Raw genomic sequence first — 17368 nt, forward strand, 5'->3', positions numbered from 1 at the left:
CTAGTCCAACATTCAAACTACTACACCTTGCTAGCTTTGTGAAGGTTGTATTACACTTAAATTATAGACTAATTCACACATACTTTTACAAAATGATTACTCATCCCATGTTAGCTGGCAGATAATTGTATTAACTGATCCCATGAAAAAGCATTGTGTCTGAGATATCTATGTGTCAGATTTGTGGTGGGTCAGTTGCACATGGAATGATAATGTGACAATCAGACATGATGTTTACATTATCCTGTAATTGATGCAATTACTGCTAAATTGTTGTTGTTATTGCTGTTATCATTTATTTTTATAGTGCCATTCATGTACATGTTACTTTACAAACAGAATAAAACATTTATAACTATTTCAATAATATAAAATATTAAATTAGAATACTAAAATGTAATGCAAAAAAGCCACACACACAAACAGAAAGTGCAGAATTGTTATTCTTCTTAAAGGCCCATGCTTCTCTGCCACACAGATGATCACTGCTCATTGTTATTGCATTCTCAGATCTCTGCACTGAGGCCAACAGAACTGCAGTATGCAATTTCAGATGTTGGATAAGGACCAAAGGGAACGCTCCCCTCTTCCCCATAGCAGCATCTTGTGAATGTGATGAAGGTTTCTGTGCAAGCATATTTTTTGCTTGGTCAGAAAAAAAAAAATCATTAATTGCGCTTCTTTCTTTACCTGAATATTTTGGGGGTTTTAATGTGAAATTGTTACAGTTGCTTCCTGGGTAAAAATGCTGGTAAAAATTTACAAATTAAGTGGGAGAGGAGCATTGTGATACCAACAGATACTGTCATGGATTGAGGCAGAAAAGGAAAAAAAATGGTTCCATTCTGTAATAAAATAATCTGTGTGAAAAAGATATCTGAAAGTCTATTCTGCCTGTAATTTACCAAGTCAGGCTGTTGTGACACAGCTACGCAGCTGGTTAAAATTGTCTGGTCTTTAGAGTGCTCATCTTTTAAAATCCTAACTGAATTGGCTATTTACTGTCTCTTTAGAAAGAACAACACACCACCCACATGCTTTGTATAATATTTGTATCATGTGTGGAGCCAAGTGTACTTTGGCTGGTGCTCCCAGTGAGAAGGAGAGCAGCAAGACATAAATAGTAACCCATCAGCCTTGATGATTCCATACACAGGTTCATTTTACATGTGCTTATGAGTATCATGTGGATCTGTTTATATTCATATGGTAATGTTACTGTAAATGATTCCCTTTGTATGATGTTAGTCATCATGGCTGAGTTAACCATAGATCTCTTTGCCTGTCATTTAGGGTATCCTCTATACAGCAGGAGATCTGGTCTATTTTTCTCCATTATCATTTGGTTTGTATGTGGTTATCTCCTGTGATTCTTCTTCTGCCTTCTCTGACTGACTGACCTCCCAAAATAAAAGATAATCCCGTCAGCCCATTACTATATCTTACTATCTCCCTATCTGTTTTAACTAATTTTAATTTTAATTTGAAATTTGATTGCCTTTTCTTGAATTTGTAATTAATTGGTATATTTTATGTCTGTGGTGGGTTGAGGATTGTGAAATTTTATGATTTATTGTAATGTATTTTATTATTTTTATTGTAACTTGCCTCGATCCACAGGGAGATGTGGGCTAATAATAATAATAATAATAATAATAATAATAATAATATAATTATTATTTAACCCCCTTCAATGGCATTTGAGATATTTTGAGAGACAGAAAATAGGAACAGGGCACAATAAATTATGAAACCTGTAAATGCACAATCACACCAGAGAGGGCCACACATAATATGTTTGGTGCCTATGAATAAGAATAACCTTATTTGTGATTTCAGATTGATACTCATATCCATGCTGCTGCCTGTATGAATCAGAAACATTTGCTGAGGTTTATTAAACACACTTACCAAACTGAGCCCAACAGGATAGTAGGCGAGAGAAAAGGCAAGAAGATGACTTTGAAACAGGTGTTTGAAAGTCTCCACATGGATCCCTATGACCTCACTGTAGATTCGTTAGATGTTCATGCAGTAAGTAATCAGTAGATCAAACTGGAAATAAAGATCAGGATTTTGGAAATGGTCAATGTATGGACAAAGTTTTTGCTGAATGTGCATGTTGGACAAAAAAGGTATTTGTTGCTTTTGTGAATTATGTTACCATGTTCTGAACCACAATTTTTTTGATACATTGTGATTGTGTGCCTTCAAGTCATTTCCAACTTTTGATGACCTTAAGGTGAACCTATTACCAGGTTTCCTTTGCTAGATTTCTGCAGTAGGGTTGCCTTTGCCTTCCTCTGAGGCTGAGAGAGTGTGGCGTGCCCTGTGTCCACTGCCAAGCAGGGATTTAAAACTTGATCTCCTGAGTCATAATCCAGAGCTCAAATCACTACACCATTTTGGTTCTCAAAAACAAAACAAAGCAAAATATAATTTAAAAAAATTAACAGTGTATTAGTACTCAAAAACTGATGCTCAATTTCTAATACTGGAAAAAAAAATTCCTTGCTTTTTAGGATCGCCAGACATTTCATCGATTTGATAAATTTAACGCCAAATACAATCCAGTTGGTGCAAGTGAGCTGAGAGACTTGTATTTGAAAACAGAGAACTATCTTGGTGGTGAATACTTTGCCCGTATGGTGAAGGTAAGTGTGCTCTTTCTATGAGTCAGTGCTTTAGTGTTGCTTGGAAGAAGTTAATAATAATAGTATTGTATGAAATTGACATTATTACCGGTAATGCATGCAAAAGAACCAAGGTAACACTTCATCCCCCAAGCATGGCAACTCTTGTATTGTGCATGGGAAACACCATGTGCAAAGCTTAGATATACTCTGATACGTCTGCATTAGGCTATGCTCTTACAGGTCATGTTCTATCTGGTCTCTAAAGTGAAATGCTTTATGAGATGCAGCATTTTTCTCAGACATATTAGATCCACTGTCATATTCTTTAGAAAAGTAGATAGCTGCCTTACATAGAATAAGAACATTGGTCCATCTAGTTGAGTATTGTCAACCTTGACTGACAGTGGCTTTCCAGGGTTTAAAGCAAGAGTATTTCCCACCCTGCCTGGAATTGTCAGTGACTGAACATGGATTCTTTTTCATATTAAATATGTTCTCTCCCACTGAGCTATAACTTTCCCTATGTATCACCTCAAAAGATAGCTGGATGAAATAGTGATCATTCTGCATGCATGTAGTCTAAACCTTGTCAGCTAGTTCAAGTTAGGGTTGCCATTTGCCCCAGAAAACCTGGAAAATCCTGGATTGAATAGACTAAAAAATGTCCTGGCTGGCTAGGCTAGTTGAAGCAGCAAATCCCAGATTTCTCCTTCATCAAAGGCCAATGGGTAGATTAAAATGTTGCAGGGACAATGAGGCAGGAAACCCTATACAAAACGACTGGCACTGGCAGCCTCATCATGCCCTGCAAGCTCCAGTTGCTACTGCATAGGTATAGCATTACCTCCTTATTCTTCCATTCCCTTACCATTTCTCCAGCAGGCCCAGAATGTAGGAAAGGAAAGGAGACAAGCAGAGATGTTGGCAGCTTGAGCTATAGCTAGGCAGCATGGTGGAACTTGGCTTCCAAACAGACTTGAGAGAGTAAAGGGAGCCCCTTGACTCTCCGGAGCTACTTGGAAGCCTCCCTCTCTCCACACTAGATAGGGGGAAACAGGAAGAAAGAAGACCTCTTAGTTTGGTGCCGGTACTGAGGTTGAAACATAATGGCAGAAAAAGTGCAATGATTAATGTGTTATTTGAATAATCAGAATGCAAAATAATAATATGCATAATTATAATAATTTGCATAATATGAAAATTAGGTGTCTGGAAATGAAGGACTGGAATACGGAAACTATAGTTCAAGTCAGTATGAAAATCACCTTAGTTCTTTGAATCCTCTGTAGTTTTCTTGAAGACCTCTTTCCATTCTTGTTTTCTAAGTCTGTTTTGCATGCTTTCTTCAGCTACCTTTTCTCTGGAATGCATTAGCTTCCCTTACAGTCCCTTACAATCTTCAGCCTGTCTAGTAGCAACTATATACTTTCTCCTTTATGGCTTGTTTCTTGTTAGCTTGATATCTGGGAGTTGTAGTCCACAAGATAATGTTTCCAAGTTCTGGTAAGTTCATAGTGTTTCATGAATCATAGGCAGAGAAAAAAGTAACTAGCCAAACTATTTCTTGCTTTCATGCTTTTGTGATATGAAAATGGTACTATCAGAATACTTGCCTCTACCTCTGTATATACCGTATTTTCCGGCATATAAGACGATTGGGCGTATAAGACGACCCCCAACTTTTCCAATTAAAATATAGAGTTTGGGATATACTCGCCGTATAAGACTACCCCTCTTCCAACGCACACCAAATAAAAATTAAAAAAACCATTAATTCAATTAATTCAAATGCTTATGACATGCAGGTACTTACCAGGAAAACTTGTATGCAAAGCCTGCTTGCATTGGTCAGCTCTCCCTGCCTGCCCAGCCCTCCCTGTCTCCAAGATTTTATTCTATTGTACTTGTACAGCGCCTCCCTTCCTGCTTTCATATGGTCACCACATACGGAGGGGATGCGGCCGTGGCCATTTTGAGCTCCCCCCACCATATGCGGTAACCACAGATTCTCTAGTCCAGCTCGGAAGTTTCAGCACCTGCCCTATAAGACGACACCCGGTGTATAAGACAACCCCCGACTTTTGAGAAGATTTTCCTGGGTTAAAAAGTAGTCTTATACGCCAGAAAATACAGTACTTATAGATACACATATATATGTATGTGTATGCATGTATACATATTGTGTGTGTGTGTGTGTGTAGAGAGAGAGAGAGAGAGAGATTGGAAATTTAAAGATTCTGAATGTAAATTCTGTTTCCCCAGGCTATTATGATTAAGCTGGAACAAAGGTGTATAAATTGGGGGTTAAAACTGCACAGTCAATAATACTTTACATTGTTCTAGTATTGACTGCTACCTAAAATACAGGGAAGATTAACAGTGTCTGATCAGTTTCATTCCCCCTCTTGCTTAGAATTTTAATTTAATGTTAGATAGTTAGTCTGTTGACTTGGAAACTAAGCCAATTTAGATTCCATTTAGAATGTGTATTGTCTTTTTATCTGAGAAATTTGTTTACCAGAAGAACCTCATTGTGCAAATTTCAGTATCAGTTTTCAAGTGAGAGGGAACAAAAGTGAGACACAAGATTCAGCACACTGCCTCAGCCAGAGGGCCAAATGAGTTGTGATATTAATGGCAGTTACACGGTTTCACCCACACATCTGGCACACCAGGTTTGACTCTTTGTGGGTGGGCTTTTCATAAATGAGAAGTTGTGGGTACCATTTGAAAATAGAATACATGTAACTAGCAGTCCTGTGACTACAGGGGGGCAGAAATGGGAGGATTATAATCTAAAAGTAGTTGGGGAATAATGATTAATTGTGTTAATTGATCTGTACTCATTACTGTATACAGTGGTACCCCGGGATACGAAATACCCAGGTTACGAAATTTCCGGGATACAAAAAAATCCCATAGGAAATAATTGTTCCGGGTTACGAATGTTTTTTCGGGTTACGAAAAAATTTTTTGGTGCTTTTCGGCGCTTTTTCGCACGAAACGCGGCTTTTCCCCATTAGCGCCTATGGCATTTCGGCTTACGAAGGCTTTTCGGGTTACGAAAGCGGCCGCGGAACGAATTAATTTCGTAACCCGAGGGAGCACTGTATACTCACTATAAGTCGACTACATATAATTTGAGAGCAGGTTTTGGGACCAAAATTATGGATTATGATATGATCTGAGGATCAGTCAAGGTTAAAATTTAGGGGCATGTAACAAAGAATCTAAAGGATGAAGCAAAGGAAAACAGTGCCAAAGAACTTACAAAATCCCAGCAAGCAAAGCTCTTTGTGCTCACATTAAAGGCCGGATGGATGAGAGAGTAGAGGGGGTGGAGATCAGTGGTTCCAGGATAGATTACACTCCTTGCCTTTCCTTTTTTCACAGTTTCTTTTTTATTTTCTAAGAGTTAAAGTACAGTACTTACTTTCACCCATGGATAAATTGACTTTTTGAGTGTCAATTTTTGGCTAACATTTTTAGACTTATACATAAGTATGTATATACAGTAATTCTGGTGTATATTTGCTTAAGCATACAAGAAATACTTTTTTGATCAGGTAAAGATCCACCATTCACTTAGTCTAGCATTCTTTATACAAGCCAGAGCCATGAGCAGGCAGCTAGATGTTATGTTAGAATTTACCCAGTTCACCTTCAGTGTGACATAGGTCTGTTACAGACTGCCAAAATAAAGCTGCTTTGGGTCTCTTTGAAGGTATGCTATTTAAATGATGCATGCATCCTAAGAATCCGGAAGCTGCACCAAAAGCTGCACTCTGGTGCTTAGGAATGGAGTATGGCTTTGATGCGACCTCTGGACTCTTAGGACCCATGCATCATTTAAATAGCATACAGTACCTCCAAAGAGACCCAAAGCAGCTTTATTTTGGCAGTCTGTAACAGGCCCACAGTTTACATTCTCCTGTAACAGTTCAATTTGAACTTAAAATGTCAGATGGCTCTGGTTGCAGGTTTCTCAGTTTCTGATAACTCTGCTCACTAATTAGTAAAAGCACTTGATTTATCTAGTGCAGATGGGTTCCTAGTTCATTCTGATTCACAAACTGCTGAAAGCTCATCTCACTTATTTTATTACCCTGGATCAGGCTTACAAAAATCCAGTCTTATGAACTGTTGTAAACTCTCATCAGACACCAAGTAGGGACATATGTGGAGTGAAACAAACAGACTTCTGGGTGTGGGATGGCTAACTGGATGAAGAACTGTATGCATCACTGCATGTGGGACTCCTTTCATGTACAGTAGCTGGGTTGTGTGTATTTAATCCCATATAGATTTATTGGTTAAACTATCAATAATTTGTTCTGACTGGGGCAACCTGCATGCATATACAGTCTGGGGATATCATAAAAGTACTTTAAGTGGACTATAGAGGGCCTTTTGAAAATTGATTCCTACCTTCTTTCACTGAACAAAGATTTCAGAGATATTCATTCAAAATCTCAGTGGTCACAGTTACTGAGGAAGAAAGTATCTTCAAGTTGCTTCATGGGAAACCCATGAATTTTGCAAGGTTTTCTTAGGCAAGGATACTCAGAGGTGGTTTTGCCTACTGTGTTCATGATGTTGGGGAATTTAGTTTGGGAAAGTCAGAAAAGAAATCCTATTGGGCATGGGCAAATCAGTGGACTGTACAACAGTGTTCTCACTATAATGTTTTAGATGGAAAATGCAGTACTCATGTGCTCAGCTGACACTCTGAAACATGCATTTCAGTGTTGCTGTATTAAGATCTGAATGTAAGCCTTTATGATAAATTGTGTATTGCTCCCAGCAGAAAAGTAATATTGATTTATTTTGAATAGGAAGTTGCCCGTGAATTAGAAGAAAGTAAATATCAGTACACAGAACCCCGGCTGTCTATTTATGGACGTTCTCCAGACGAATGGCAAAATTTGGCTAAATGGTTTATTAGACACAAAGTTTATTCACCTCATATGCGCTGGATGATTCAGGTCCCTAGAATCTAGTAAGTAACAACAACAACAACTTATGTATAAAATACTGTATGTAAAAACATTCCAGGTTTTGGTTCCTTTCCTCCACATATCTCTTTGTCTAGGTATATTTATTGTAAGTATTAAAAAAAGAGTGTTTTTACTTTGCATGTGACTGAGATGCAAAAACAACAAGGAAGTTTGACCTTATTTTCTGTCTTGCAGCTGTTATGAAATCAAGTCTTGCATCATGACAGCTATCATAGTATCCTCTGTGAAGCAAACAGGATAATTCCTTTTTGCACGCCTCTTCAGGACCAAGCTGTATGTCACCATGATATGCTTGCCCCACTGTTCCATGTTTTCTCCCTTAAGTTAAAACAGATACCTGATGTGATAAAAGCCCAATATTTCTTTAGCTAATGAAGCAGAGCAGGAAAATACTGAGTGTGATGAAGAGGTGTTATGTAGGGCTTTAGGCACATTATTAACCATTGGTCTAGTTAGTCCACTACTGTCAACTCAGACCAACAGTAATCCCCCTTCCCTAGGTTTCAGGCAGGATTGTTTCTTTGCTCTAGCTGGAAATCCCTGTTATTTTCTGATGTTTTTTTCATCCATGTACTAACCATCCCCAATACTCTTTAGGTTCCAGAATCAGACGAGATCAGGAGTATTCAGGATGGTTTGGTGGTAAAAAACACTAATTGACCTATATCCTTAAAACAAAATGGTATATTATTTTTAAATGTGGGTGACTATTGCTATCCCACATTTCTTTTGAAGTGGGCACATGATGCAGAATTATCACATTGACTTTTTGACAACACCGCTTGCATGTCACAACCTTTTCTGAACCTCTTATCTGTAGCCAGCATGTGCAGGAAAACAGAAGTACTTCTGTACTGGCATAATTTATGAGTGAAACACATATTTTTAAATGAATGTAGTAAATAACCTTTTAAATGCCCCCTCTTGACTGAACACCAAACAAATGGAACTATATCAAATTCTTTTTCCAGTTGCTACTTTTATTTCAGGAAAATCCAGTCATTTAAAAATGTTTGCACTGTTATCAAATACACATGTTGACATACATGCTTTGTTTGTTTTATTTTATGTGGATAGTTTTTGTAGGTTTTAAAAGGTAAAACCTGAAATAATCCTTAAAAGCCATAGTTGCTGTGAAAGTTATTATGAATACCTAGCTTGTTTAGAATTTGTGGTATATGCTGAGTATCCCTTATCTGGAAATCTAAAATCCAATATATTTCAAAATCCAAAGTTGTCCACCTGGGTGGCTGAGAAGTGACAACTTAGTTTTATGATGGTTCAGTGTACACAAACTTTAATGCACAAAATTATTTTAAAAATATTGTGTACAAAATTACCTTCAGGCTAAGTGTATAAAGTATATATGATAGATGGAGTGTTTAAATTTGGTTCCCATCTCCAAGATATTTCATTATGTATATGCAAATATTCTGAAATCTGGAAAAAAAACCCACCTGAAATCCTAAACACTTTGTGTTCTAAGCATTTCAGATAAGGGATACTGGACCTATATCAAAAAGATGCCACAGAATGTTGTTATCAGAAAGGTTTTGTGTTTGACTGGAGAGAAGCAGTTCACTCTGTCACATTACCAACAGACTTCCTTGTGTGTTACTCTAGCAGTATTTAAGACCTTCTCCTTCACTAAAACAGCAGTGCCAGTCCAATATAGTGGTTAGAGTGTTGACCTGGGACTTAGAAGATCCATTTTCTCATTTTGATCCCCCAAATTGTGTTTCCTTGATTTCTAAAATTCCCTGAAATTTTCTGGCAAAATAATAACAAAAAATAATGAAATGCCTTTCATGAAAGTCTCCAGGAGTGATAGAATTTCAGAACGTCCATGCACTTTTTAACATTAAAAAAGGCTTGTCCATTTAAAAGCCCTACCCAAAAGCAGACTTCTGGCCACTTGATATAAAAATGACTATAAAAATCAGAAAAATCCCTTTATTACTTTCCCTGCAAATCTTCAGTCTTTTGTAAGTCTTCATACTTCTATATTCTTACGTGGAAGAACTCACTGAGGTTCACTTCTGAGTGGACATAACACTGTGCTTTTAGTAATGATGAGGTAGAGGACAAAGGATGCAGAATTAACTGTAAATAATAATAATAATAATAATAATAATAATAATAATAATAGGATTTATTTATATACCGCCCAATCACTGGTAATTTGAGCGGTTTACAACAGAGGGGATAATAGATGGTTCCCTGCCCTCAGGCTTACAATCTAAAAAGACATGACACAAAAGAAGAAGGGAATGGTGAGGGGGGGAGGGAATCAGGTCCAGCAGTTATTCTCTCCCTCAGAGGCCTGGACCAAGGCAGATGGACTGGAGGGAGGGCTTCTCTTCTTCCAGGCAGGCCTGGTGGAGCTAGCCTGCCTTGGTCTGTAAATACTGCAGCTAATGTTTTGAACCATGTTTATTTGCAAGAGCTTGTGGTATGTGCATTATCTCTGAGGAGCTGAAAAATAAGTCTACAAAGCACTATAAGTTCCCATGAATCACATAACTCACTGGGGAGCAGGTTCTTACCATTAATATTCAACATAATGGAAAAGAGGATGACTGTTGCATTAATCATTCAAACTGAAGCTGTCAAAAGGAGACATGTCAGGACTGAATTTGTTTGTCTGAAGCAGACACTTGGTGAGTTTGCATGTGACAGTAACCCATAATTTAGGGCTACATGAAGGAGGAGTAATGTGCTCCCATGAAGTGCCAGGCTTGAGCACCCTTAGTCCATTCTCCATCACTCACACAAATAGGAAAAGGAATAGAACAGACTACAGATTCACCTTTTAGTGTATTTGTGCCTTGTCATTATGTGCAAACCAAGAACTGTGGTTTAAAATAAGCTAATCAAATGCTAAACAAATGAGCTTCAAACTCTGAATTGTATTTTCAGTTTGTTTAGAAAGCTACAATTTATTTAAAATGACAGCACCTGCTTTGCATATAATAACAAATGAGGAATCCACTGAAGCAAATACAAACTTTGGTTTATTTCTCCTCCGGGTTGCAAAGCAAGGTAGCTCAGCTCCCTAAAATCTATGGCTTCATCTGCACTGCAGGAATAATGCTGTTTGATACTGCTTTAATTGTCTTGGCTCTATCCTATGGATTTCTGGGATTTGCAATTTATTGTGGTACCAAAGCTCTCTAACAGAGAAGGCTAAGTATCTCACAAAACTACAGATCTCATTATTCCATAGCATTAAGCCATGTCAGTTAAAGCAGTGCCAAATTGCATCATTTCTCCAGTATAGGTACAGCCTTAGTTGAAGAGGGTAATTGAGATCAGGTTACAGTAGGGTTCCCAGTACAGCATATTCCTTATTTAGGGACAGAAAATCCTTTTCTATATTGGGGTAATAAGGGACATCCCAAATCCTGCAGTTTGATTGATGTGAGTGGGACGAGTGGACAACAGCTATGCTTACAACAGATGGACCTCCAGGCATTTGTTATGTAGCCAAACCGGTCTCACATTAAATATCAAATGTGGGAGTGGGGGCATTCCATCTGTTGTGAGGACTGCACATGCCATTGTTTGCTTCTCCATGCTGATTCAGCAGTACACTTGTTGCATTAAATTCTTAATGTCATGATGGCTGCTGGCCTGCTATCGCAAGACATTTCTGGGTTTTGAGCTCACATGTCATCTCATGTCTTGTGTTAGCCCAGATATCTTTCAGACATTACAGTCGGCCCTTCTTATACACGGATTTTTTAAACATGGATTCAAGCATACACGGTTTGAAAATGTTCCCAAAAAGTATACGTTTGAAATATCAAACCTTGATTTTCCATTTTTTATAAGGGACACCATTTTGCTATGTCATTATATTTAATGGGACTTGAGCATACACGGATTTTGTTATACACGGAGGATCTTGGAACCAAACCCCAGCGACTAACAAGGGTCCACTGTACATTAGATGAGACATTAGGACTGGGCCTTCTGTCTCTCTCCACCACTTCACATTACATTATAAATTTTTACTGTCCCATATTACTGTTACACTAGTTACACTAGTGAAAATGAGATCTTACCATGTCACTACCAGATTTTTATTGATTTGTTGTTCCTGCTTCCTTTTCCTTATAGTAAACAACAAATACAAAAATAAGTATAACAAAAACTATGTTATCACCATCTGGGTTCCCAGCTCTGAGCAATAAAATATAAGTATTGCTTCAGTGTGTATTTCTCTTGTACTGTGCTCAGTGAGAAAAAACTCATTTAGTTTTAACAGAAGTAGTAATCATGTGATGCCATGTAAATAACACAGGGTTATTAGATGCAGAAAAAAGCTTTAAATCTCTACTGAGCTATGAATCCTGTGGGAAAGTTGTCCTGGCAGGCCAGTGTCATGTTCACACAATTGATGATATTTGTACTTACTCCTTCAAATATGGCATGTGCTACACAGTAGAGGGCTGGGAAAGGATAGGCTGCTGGAGAATCATGTGCCATGTATTCATAGATGGCTTTGGCACAAGGTAAAGTACCCAACTAGTTACTGGGGGTGGACTGTGGGACATAAGCAGGTTCAGTAGAATACCTAGGGATGGGAAGACCCTGCACTAATTAAGCATAATATATGTATAGAAATATAGATATGTAAAACTTTATGTTTCTTTCAGTGATATATTTAGGTCAAAAAATCTGCTGCCAAGTTTTGGGAAAATGCTGGAAAATATCTTCTTACCCCTGTTTGAGGCAACTATCAACCCCTTGGATCATAAAGAGCTCCATCTTTTCCTGAAATATGTAAGTATGTGGATGGCTGAAGTATGTGTACTTAGTGATCCATTGTCATAGGGCACATCTGAAATTTTGCATTGACTAGAAGATTAATGATCCCAAGAACTATAACTTTCTTTTTACTGTACTCTAACCTCCTTGCCTCGAAAGTTAAGTTTCTCATACTTAAAGGTGCAGTTATAGTTTTGAATATTTGGGTAATACCTAATGAAGGGCCGAAACAGACAGCAGTAAACAGGCGGCTCTAAGCTAGATTGCCACATTCAAAGAACTCTGCCCCAATCCTTGCATTAGTTCCTTCCGTACAAGCTAGACCAGGAAATGCCATCAAAGAAGGAGAGCAGAGAGCAGTTATGATTCCCATCACTGAGCTGAATCAGAAGACTTGGCACATAGTAACAGTAATAGGGGAATATCACCCAAACCAAACCATGGTGCACCATCACGAAGAAGGTGCATACACCTTACTTTTACTCCAAAAAAGAAACTTAAATGGAATAGTTTCCACTTGGTGTGACTCTACAAAATATATACACACCATGAGAAACTAGAAGTGGGCTTGTGTCAAATGCACCATAAGGGGAAGTAGAATCTCATCCAAGATTCAGCATGAGCTTCTTCCTACTTCACCACTGCCTCATTTGTTAAATTGGTGAAGGCCATTTGTTACATTAGTCTTTGGCATGGGGTCCACTTGTGGCACTGCATCAGGGAGATGATAGCAACTATGCTGCTACAGCTCTTTTCTCTGAGTATGAGGTACCCCCACCCTCCGAGATAGGCTTGCCATATGTGCTGGGAAACCAAGACAGTCACAGATTGTAGGCTCTAAAAATGTCGTGGCTGGCTGGGCGTGACTGAAGCCACAAATCCCAAATTCCTGCTTTGTTCCAGGCCCTTCTCTCCATCCCATCACCATCACAAGCATGGTTTGTGGGAACATGAGAGAGGACCTTCTCTGTGGCTGCCCCAAGACTCTGGAACTCCCTGACCAGGGAGGCCAGAATGGTCCTTTCTTTGTTATCCTTCCACTGGCAGGCTAAGACCCACTTGTTTAGACAGGCTTTTAAAACAGCAAGCTTTTAAGGCATTTGATGGGGTGTTATATTGTTTTAATGTATTTTAAGCATTTTAATATTTTTAAACTTGATTTTAGCATTGAATTTGTTTTAATTATTGTAATAATTTAATTCTATTTTAATATACTATTTTTGTATGTTTTTAACCATATGGTGTTTTTTAATGTTGTAAACTGCCCTGAGTCCCAGCCTTGGGAGAAGGGCGAGATATAAATAAATATATGATAATGTTGTCAGAGACTGAGAAATTCCCCTCCCCAATTATTCTTCTCTGAAGAGAGCAACACAGTTAAAATCAAAACCGGTGATGATGGCCCTCTCATCACCAGGATAGGAAAAGAGAGCCAGGGAGGAGGGAATAGCCTCCAGCAGTCATGGCTTTAAACCCCTCTCCTGTTGGACTCTCTGCTTCAAAGAGAGAGAAGGGGTGGAAGTTTAAAAATAAACAAAGGCCTGTTTTGCCCCAAAGTGGGACTGGGAAAGAGGCAGAAATAAAGGAAAAGCAAAAGCCATGTTTGGCTATATAGAATATAGCAGGGGTTCCCAACCTTTTTGACTCGTTTAGTCCTTTTTAAGAATCAGTTTCTATGGTGGAGCCCCTAAGAGACCTACCTTATGTCTTACAAGTTAATGGTGTTTAGGACTAGTGTTACCGGGGGGGCTCCTCAGAGCACAGGTTGGGAACTGCTGGAATACAGTATCTTGTCTTATGTTTTGCATTCTTTTGAGATCTAACTTTCTGTTAACAATTTACTTCACATAAACTCCAACTTTATAAGTTTTTTTTTTAAAAAAATACCTTGTATAAACTCTATAAACATGGGCTGACAGCTATGGTTAGGCAGAAGCTAATCCCCCTCCTGGCCCTCAGTGGGCTGCACTGCTTCTCCAAATCTAAATTGGAAGTGATGTGATGCCACTTCTGGTTTCACTTTTAACAAAGTGGTTGGAGAAGCAAAACCGCTGAGTTCTGCAGCTATTTTGAGAGCTCAGAGAACTTTTTTTTTCCTGGTAAGAATGTAGATTGAAAATTTGTTGGTTTTTTCCTGTGGCTTCTCCTAGACTGTGGAACTCTTTTTGTAGGGAGGTATGGCTGGCTTCCTTACACCCTGAATCTTAGCTTTGGAAAGAATTATGGTATTAATAAAGTGATTGGTCATGTTTTGTATTTTTGAGGGGATCTGAGGGCTTGTGAGATGTTCTGGGATCTCCAGAGGTTTCCAAAGGGGCTGAAGGCTATATGCAACCTATGAAGTATACTTTGCCCACCCCTGGTTTACAGGAAAATGTGGGAGGATTTTCAACTAATATAGTAACCTCCTATTTTATCTATTCATGCTGAAGCTGATTCATGTTTAAATCTGTTTTGGTTTGATTTCTAGGTAACTGGGTTTGATAGTGTGGATGATGAATCCAAACATAGTGACCATATGTTTTCTAACAAGAGCCCCAGCCCTGATATTTGGACTAGTGAAACTAATCCTCCATATAGTTATTACCTGTATTACATGTACGCAAACATCATGGTTCTCAACAATCTTAGAAAGTAAGTAGTGGTCTTTATATCTCTATTTTTTCAGTAGAAGGATATAACATGGAACTTGACATGTGGTTTAGTCAAACTAACATTATCAGTGTTAATATGACTGTATTTGATTTTTTAAAAAGAGCTGTTCCTTCTCCCCTCATTTCCGATTTTGTTTCTAAGGCCATGTACAGAGAAGTTTCCCAGTCTAAAAAGTGGAAATGTGTATGCAGAACAGTTGCACAAATGGGCCAGATTCCTGTCGGGGAGTTATGAATGCATAACCAGGAGTTATGTATTTCTGACTGTTTTTGTGACCATGAAAGTTTCCTAATTCCCACTTACCAGGAAACAGCCTCTGGGTTCCCCTGTCACTCGGCAAGTAGACAACTGACATTCCCACCCATCCCTTGCGCAAATGATTTCCCATGTGAGGGGGAATTGCAACAGAGACCTGCTTCTCCTTGTTGCAATAGAGATCACTTATAAGAGAGGGTGGGAATGTAAGTCAGCTGCTTCCTGAGGGAGAGGGAAACCTCTGTTGATGGCAGCAGCTGCTGCCCAGTAGAAGGAGATTGGAGACATTGGGTTGGTGGTCACTGCATAGCTCTGTATCTATGGTACATATTCATAACTTCCCAATAGGATTCTGGCTATGATTTCTGAGGCTCAAATGCCTGCCCTAGGAGCTAGGTTTGCATATATACCATACATGTCCAACCCTATACAAGTGATAATCTGACAGAAATCTGAGAGGGAGAGCTTGTCTTCCTTGTCCTGCTTCTGTCCTGCTCCAGTCAATCTAAAGCACTCTTTCCCAGCCAGTTGCAACCTGATGTTGCTGAACTGCAGTTTCTATTGGGCCCAATATTGGCTGTGCTGGCTGCAGGGGTGTAGTCACCAGGGGGGCATCCCCCCAAAAATAAGAATTCTGCTTCTCCAATCAATCTTTCCTTCAGACACCAAATTTCTAGTACTGCAGTAATTTTGAAACTTCAGTCAGACATCTAAGAACAGAGTTTAAGCATCCAAAGAAAAAGGAGAGAAGAAGTTACTAAGGGAGTACAAACACAGCAACTGTAAAGGTTCTAGATGTTAATGATTTCCACTGTCTTACTCTCTGCTATGCTAGAAATTTGTGGTGGGAAATGAAGGAAAATTTCATGGGAGGGCAGAATACCTTCTTGGAAAAGCAACATTTATTTTTTTTCTCTCCCTTCCCCATTGATTTGCACCTGGTTGGCTGAGAATTATGAGTATTGAGGATTCTGGGTTGAAAGAGCCTTCTTTAAACAGATGCTTATGCAGCCTCTAACCAGGAATGTGCATGCAGCCCTCTAGCTCCTAGATAAGGTTTTGCAGCCTCAGGAAACAAGGATGCAGCAGTTTTTAGTGTTCAATTCTTCCTTGTACCTAGAGAGGAAACAAAATGTTTCAGAGATGTGGACACCCATCACTGACTCAACTGTGTGTGCTTTTCTTTGAAAAAAAAAGCCTTCATTTCTCCCCAGGTCAAATCAGTTTGCATACTTTCATTACATTTTTTTGACGACTCTCAGGATCTCTCAATTCTGGGGAAGCCAATAAATGTGTGAAGCCAATAAATGTGTGTCTAAAATTGTTATTGGCATGTAAGGATTATGTCCATGATGCTCTTCTCTACTTTGCCTGAAGCAGTTTTAAATTTTTTTGGTTTGGTACATTGGCGATAGATGTGTAGTTTGTCCATTTTCTTGCATGTGTTTTTATGTAGACTCCACTCTGCCTCTTTTCTCAAGAAAATATCTCACCGTTTTAAGAAATTTGCCTTTGACTCATGGTAACCCTGTGGATGAGACATCTCCAAGACTCCCTTGTTCCACTGCTCTGTTCAAGTTTTGTGCATTCATCCTTGTAATCTCCCTAATTGAGTTTCACCATCTGGCATGTGGTCTTCCTCTCTCTGCTATCCTCAAACTTTCCCAGCATTATTGTCTTTTCCAATGAGTTGTACCTTCTCATGATATAGCCAAAGTATGACAGCCTCAATTTGATCACCTTGGCTTCTAGGGGTATTTGAGACTTGATCTGTTTAAGGACCATTCAAGAGTAAACTTAAATTGCAGGAATTTTCAGTTTAGTGGTTTTACAACTTATTTGATTTGTTCGGGAATGGGAGAAACTGCTGCAGTTAAGAAATAAGAAACAGCATAACCTAAATAAATAGACTCCAGTCTTTATTATGTTTTCTGGGTTAGAGCTCTTTGCCCAAATAGTTGCCAAGATAAAAGTTTCTTTATTATGTTTTCTGGGTTAGAGCTCTTTGCCCAAATAGTTGCCAAGATAAAA

The 17368-nt window shown here is 38.7% G+C and overlaps 1 protein-coding gene across 1 annotated transcript in view; it reads left to right on the forward strand.

The window, feature by feature from the left end:
• The window catches only part of AMPD3 (adenosine monophosphate deaminase 3), a 56591-nt gene that overhangs the window by 24647 nt on the left and 14576 nt on the right, over positions 1-17368 (forward strand). Inside the window, exons 7-11 of the mRNA XM_042461894.1 lie at positions 1840-2034; positions 2523-2654; positions 7472-7635; positions 12316-12442; positions 14898-15061. Of these exons, the coding sequence (XP_042317828.1) occupies positions 1840-2034; positions 2523-2654; positions 7472-7635; positions 12316-12442; positions 14898-15061 (782 nt within the window). The remainder of the gene's footprint in view (positions 1-1839; positions 2035-2522; positions 2655-7471; positions 7636-12315; positions 12443-14897; positions 15062-17368) is intronic.

Source organism: Sceloporus undulatus, chromosome 1 (genome assembly GCF_019175285.1).
Source record: "Sceloporus undulatus isolate JIND9_A2432 ecotype Alabama chromosome 1, SceUnd_v1.1, whole genome shotgun sequence".
Classification (NCBI taxonomy): domain Eukaryota; kingdom Metazoa; phylum Chordata; class Lepidosauria; order Squamata; family Phrynosomatidae; genus Sceloporus; species Sceloporus undulatus.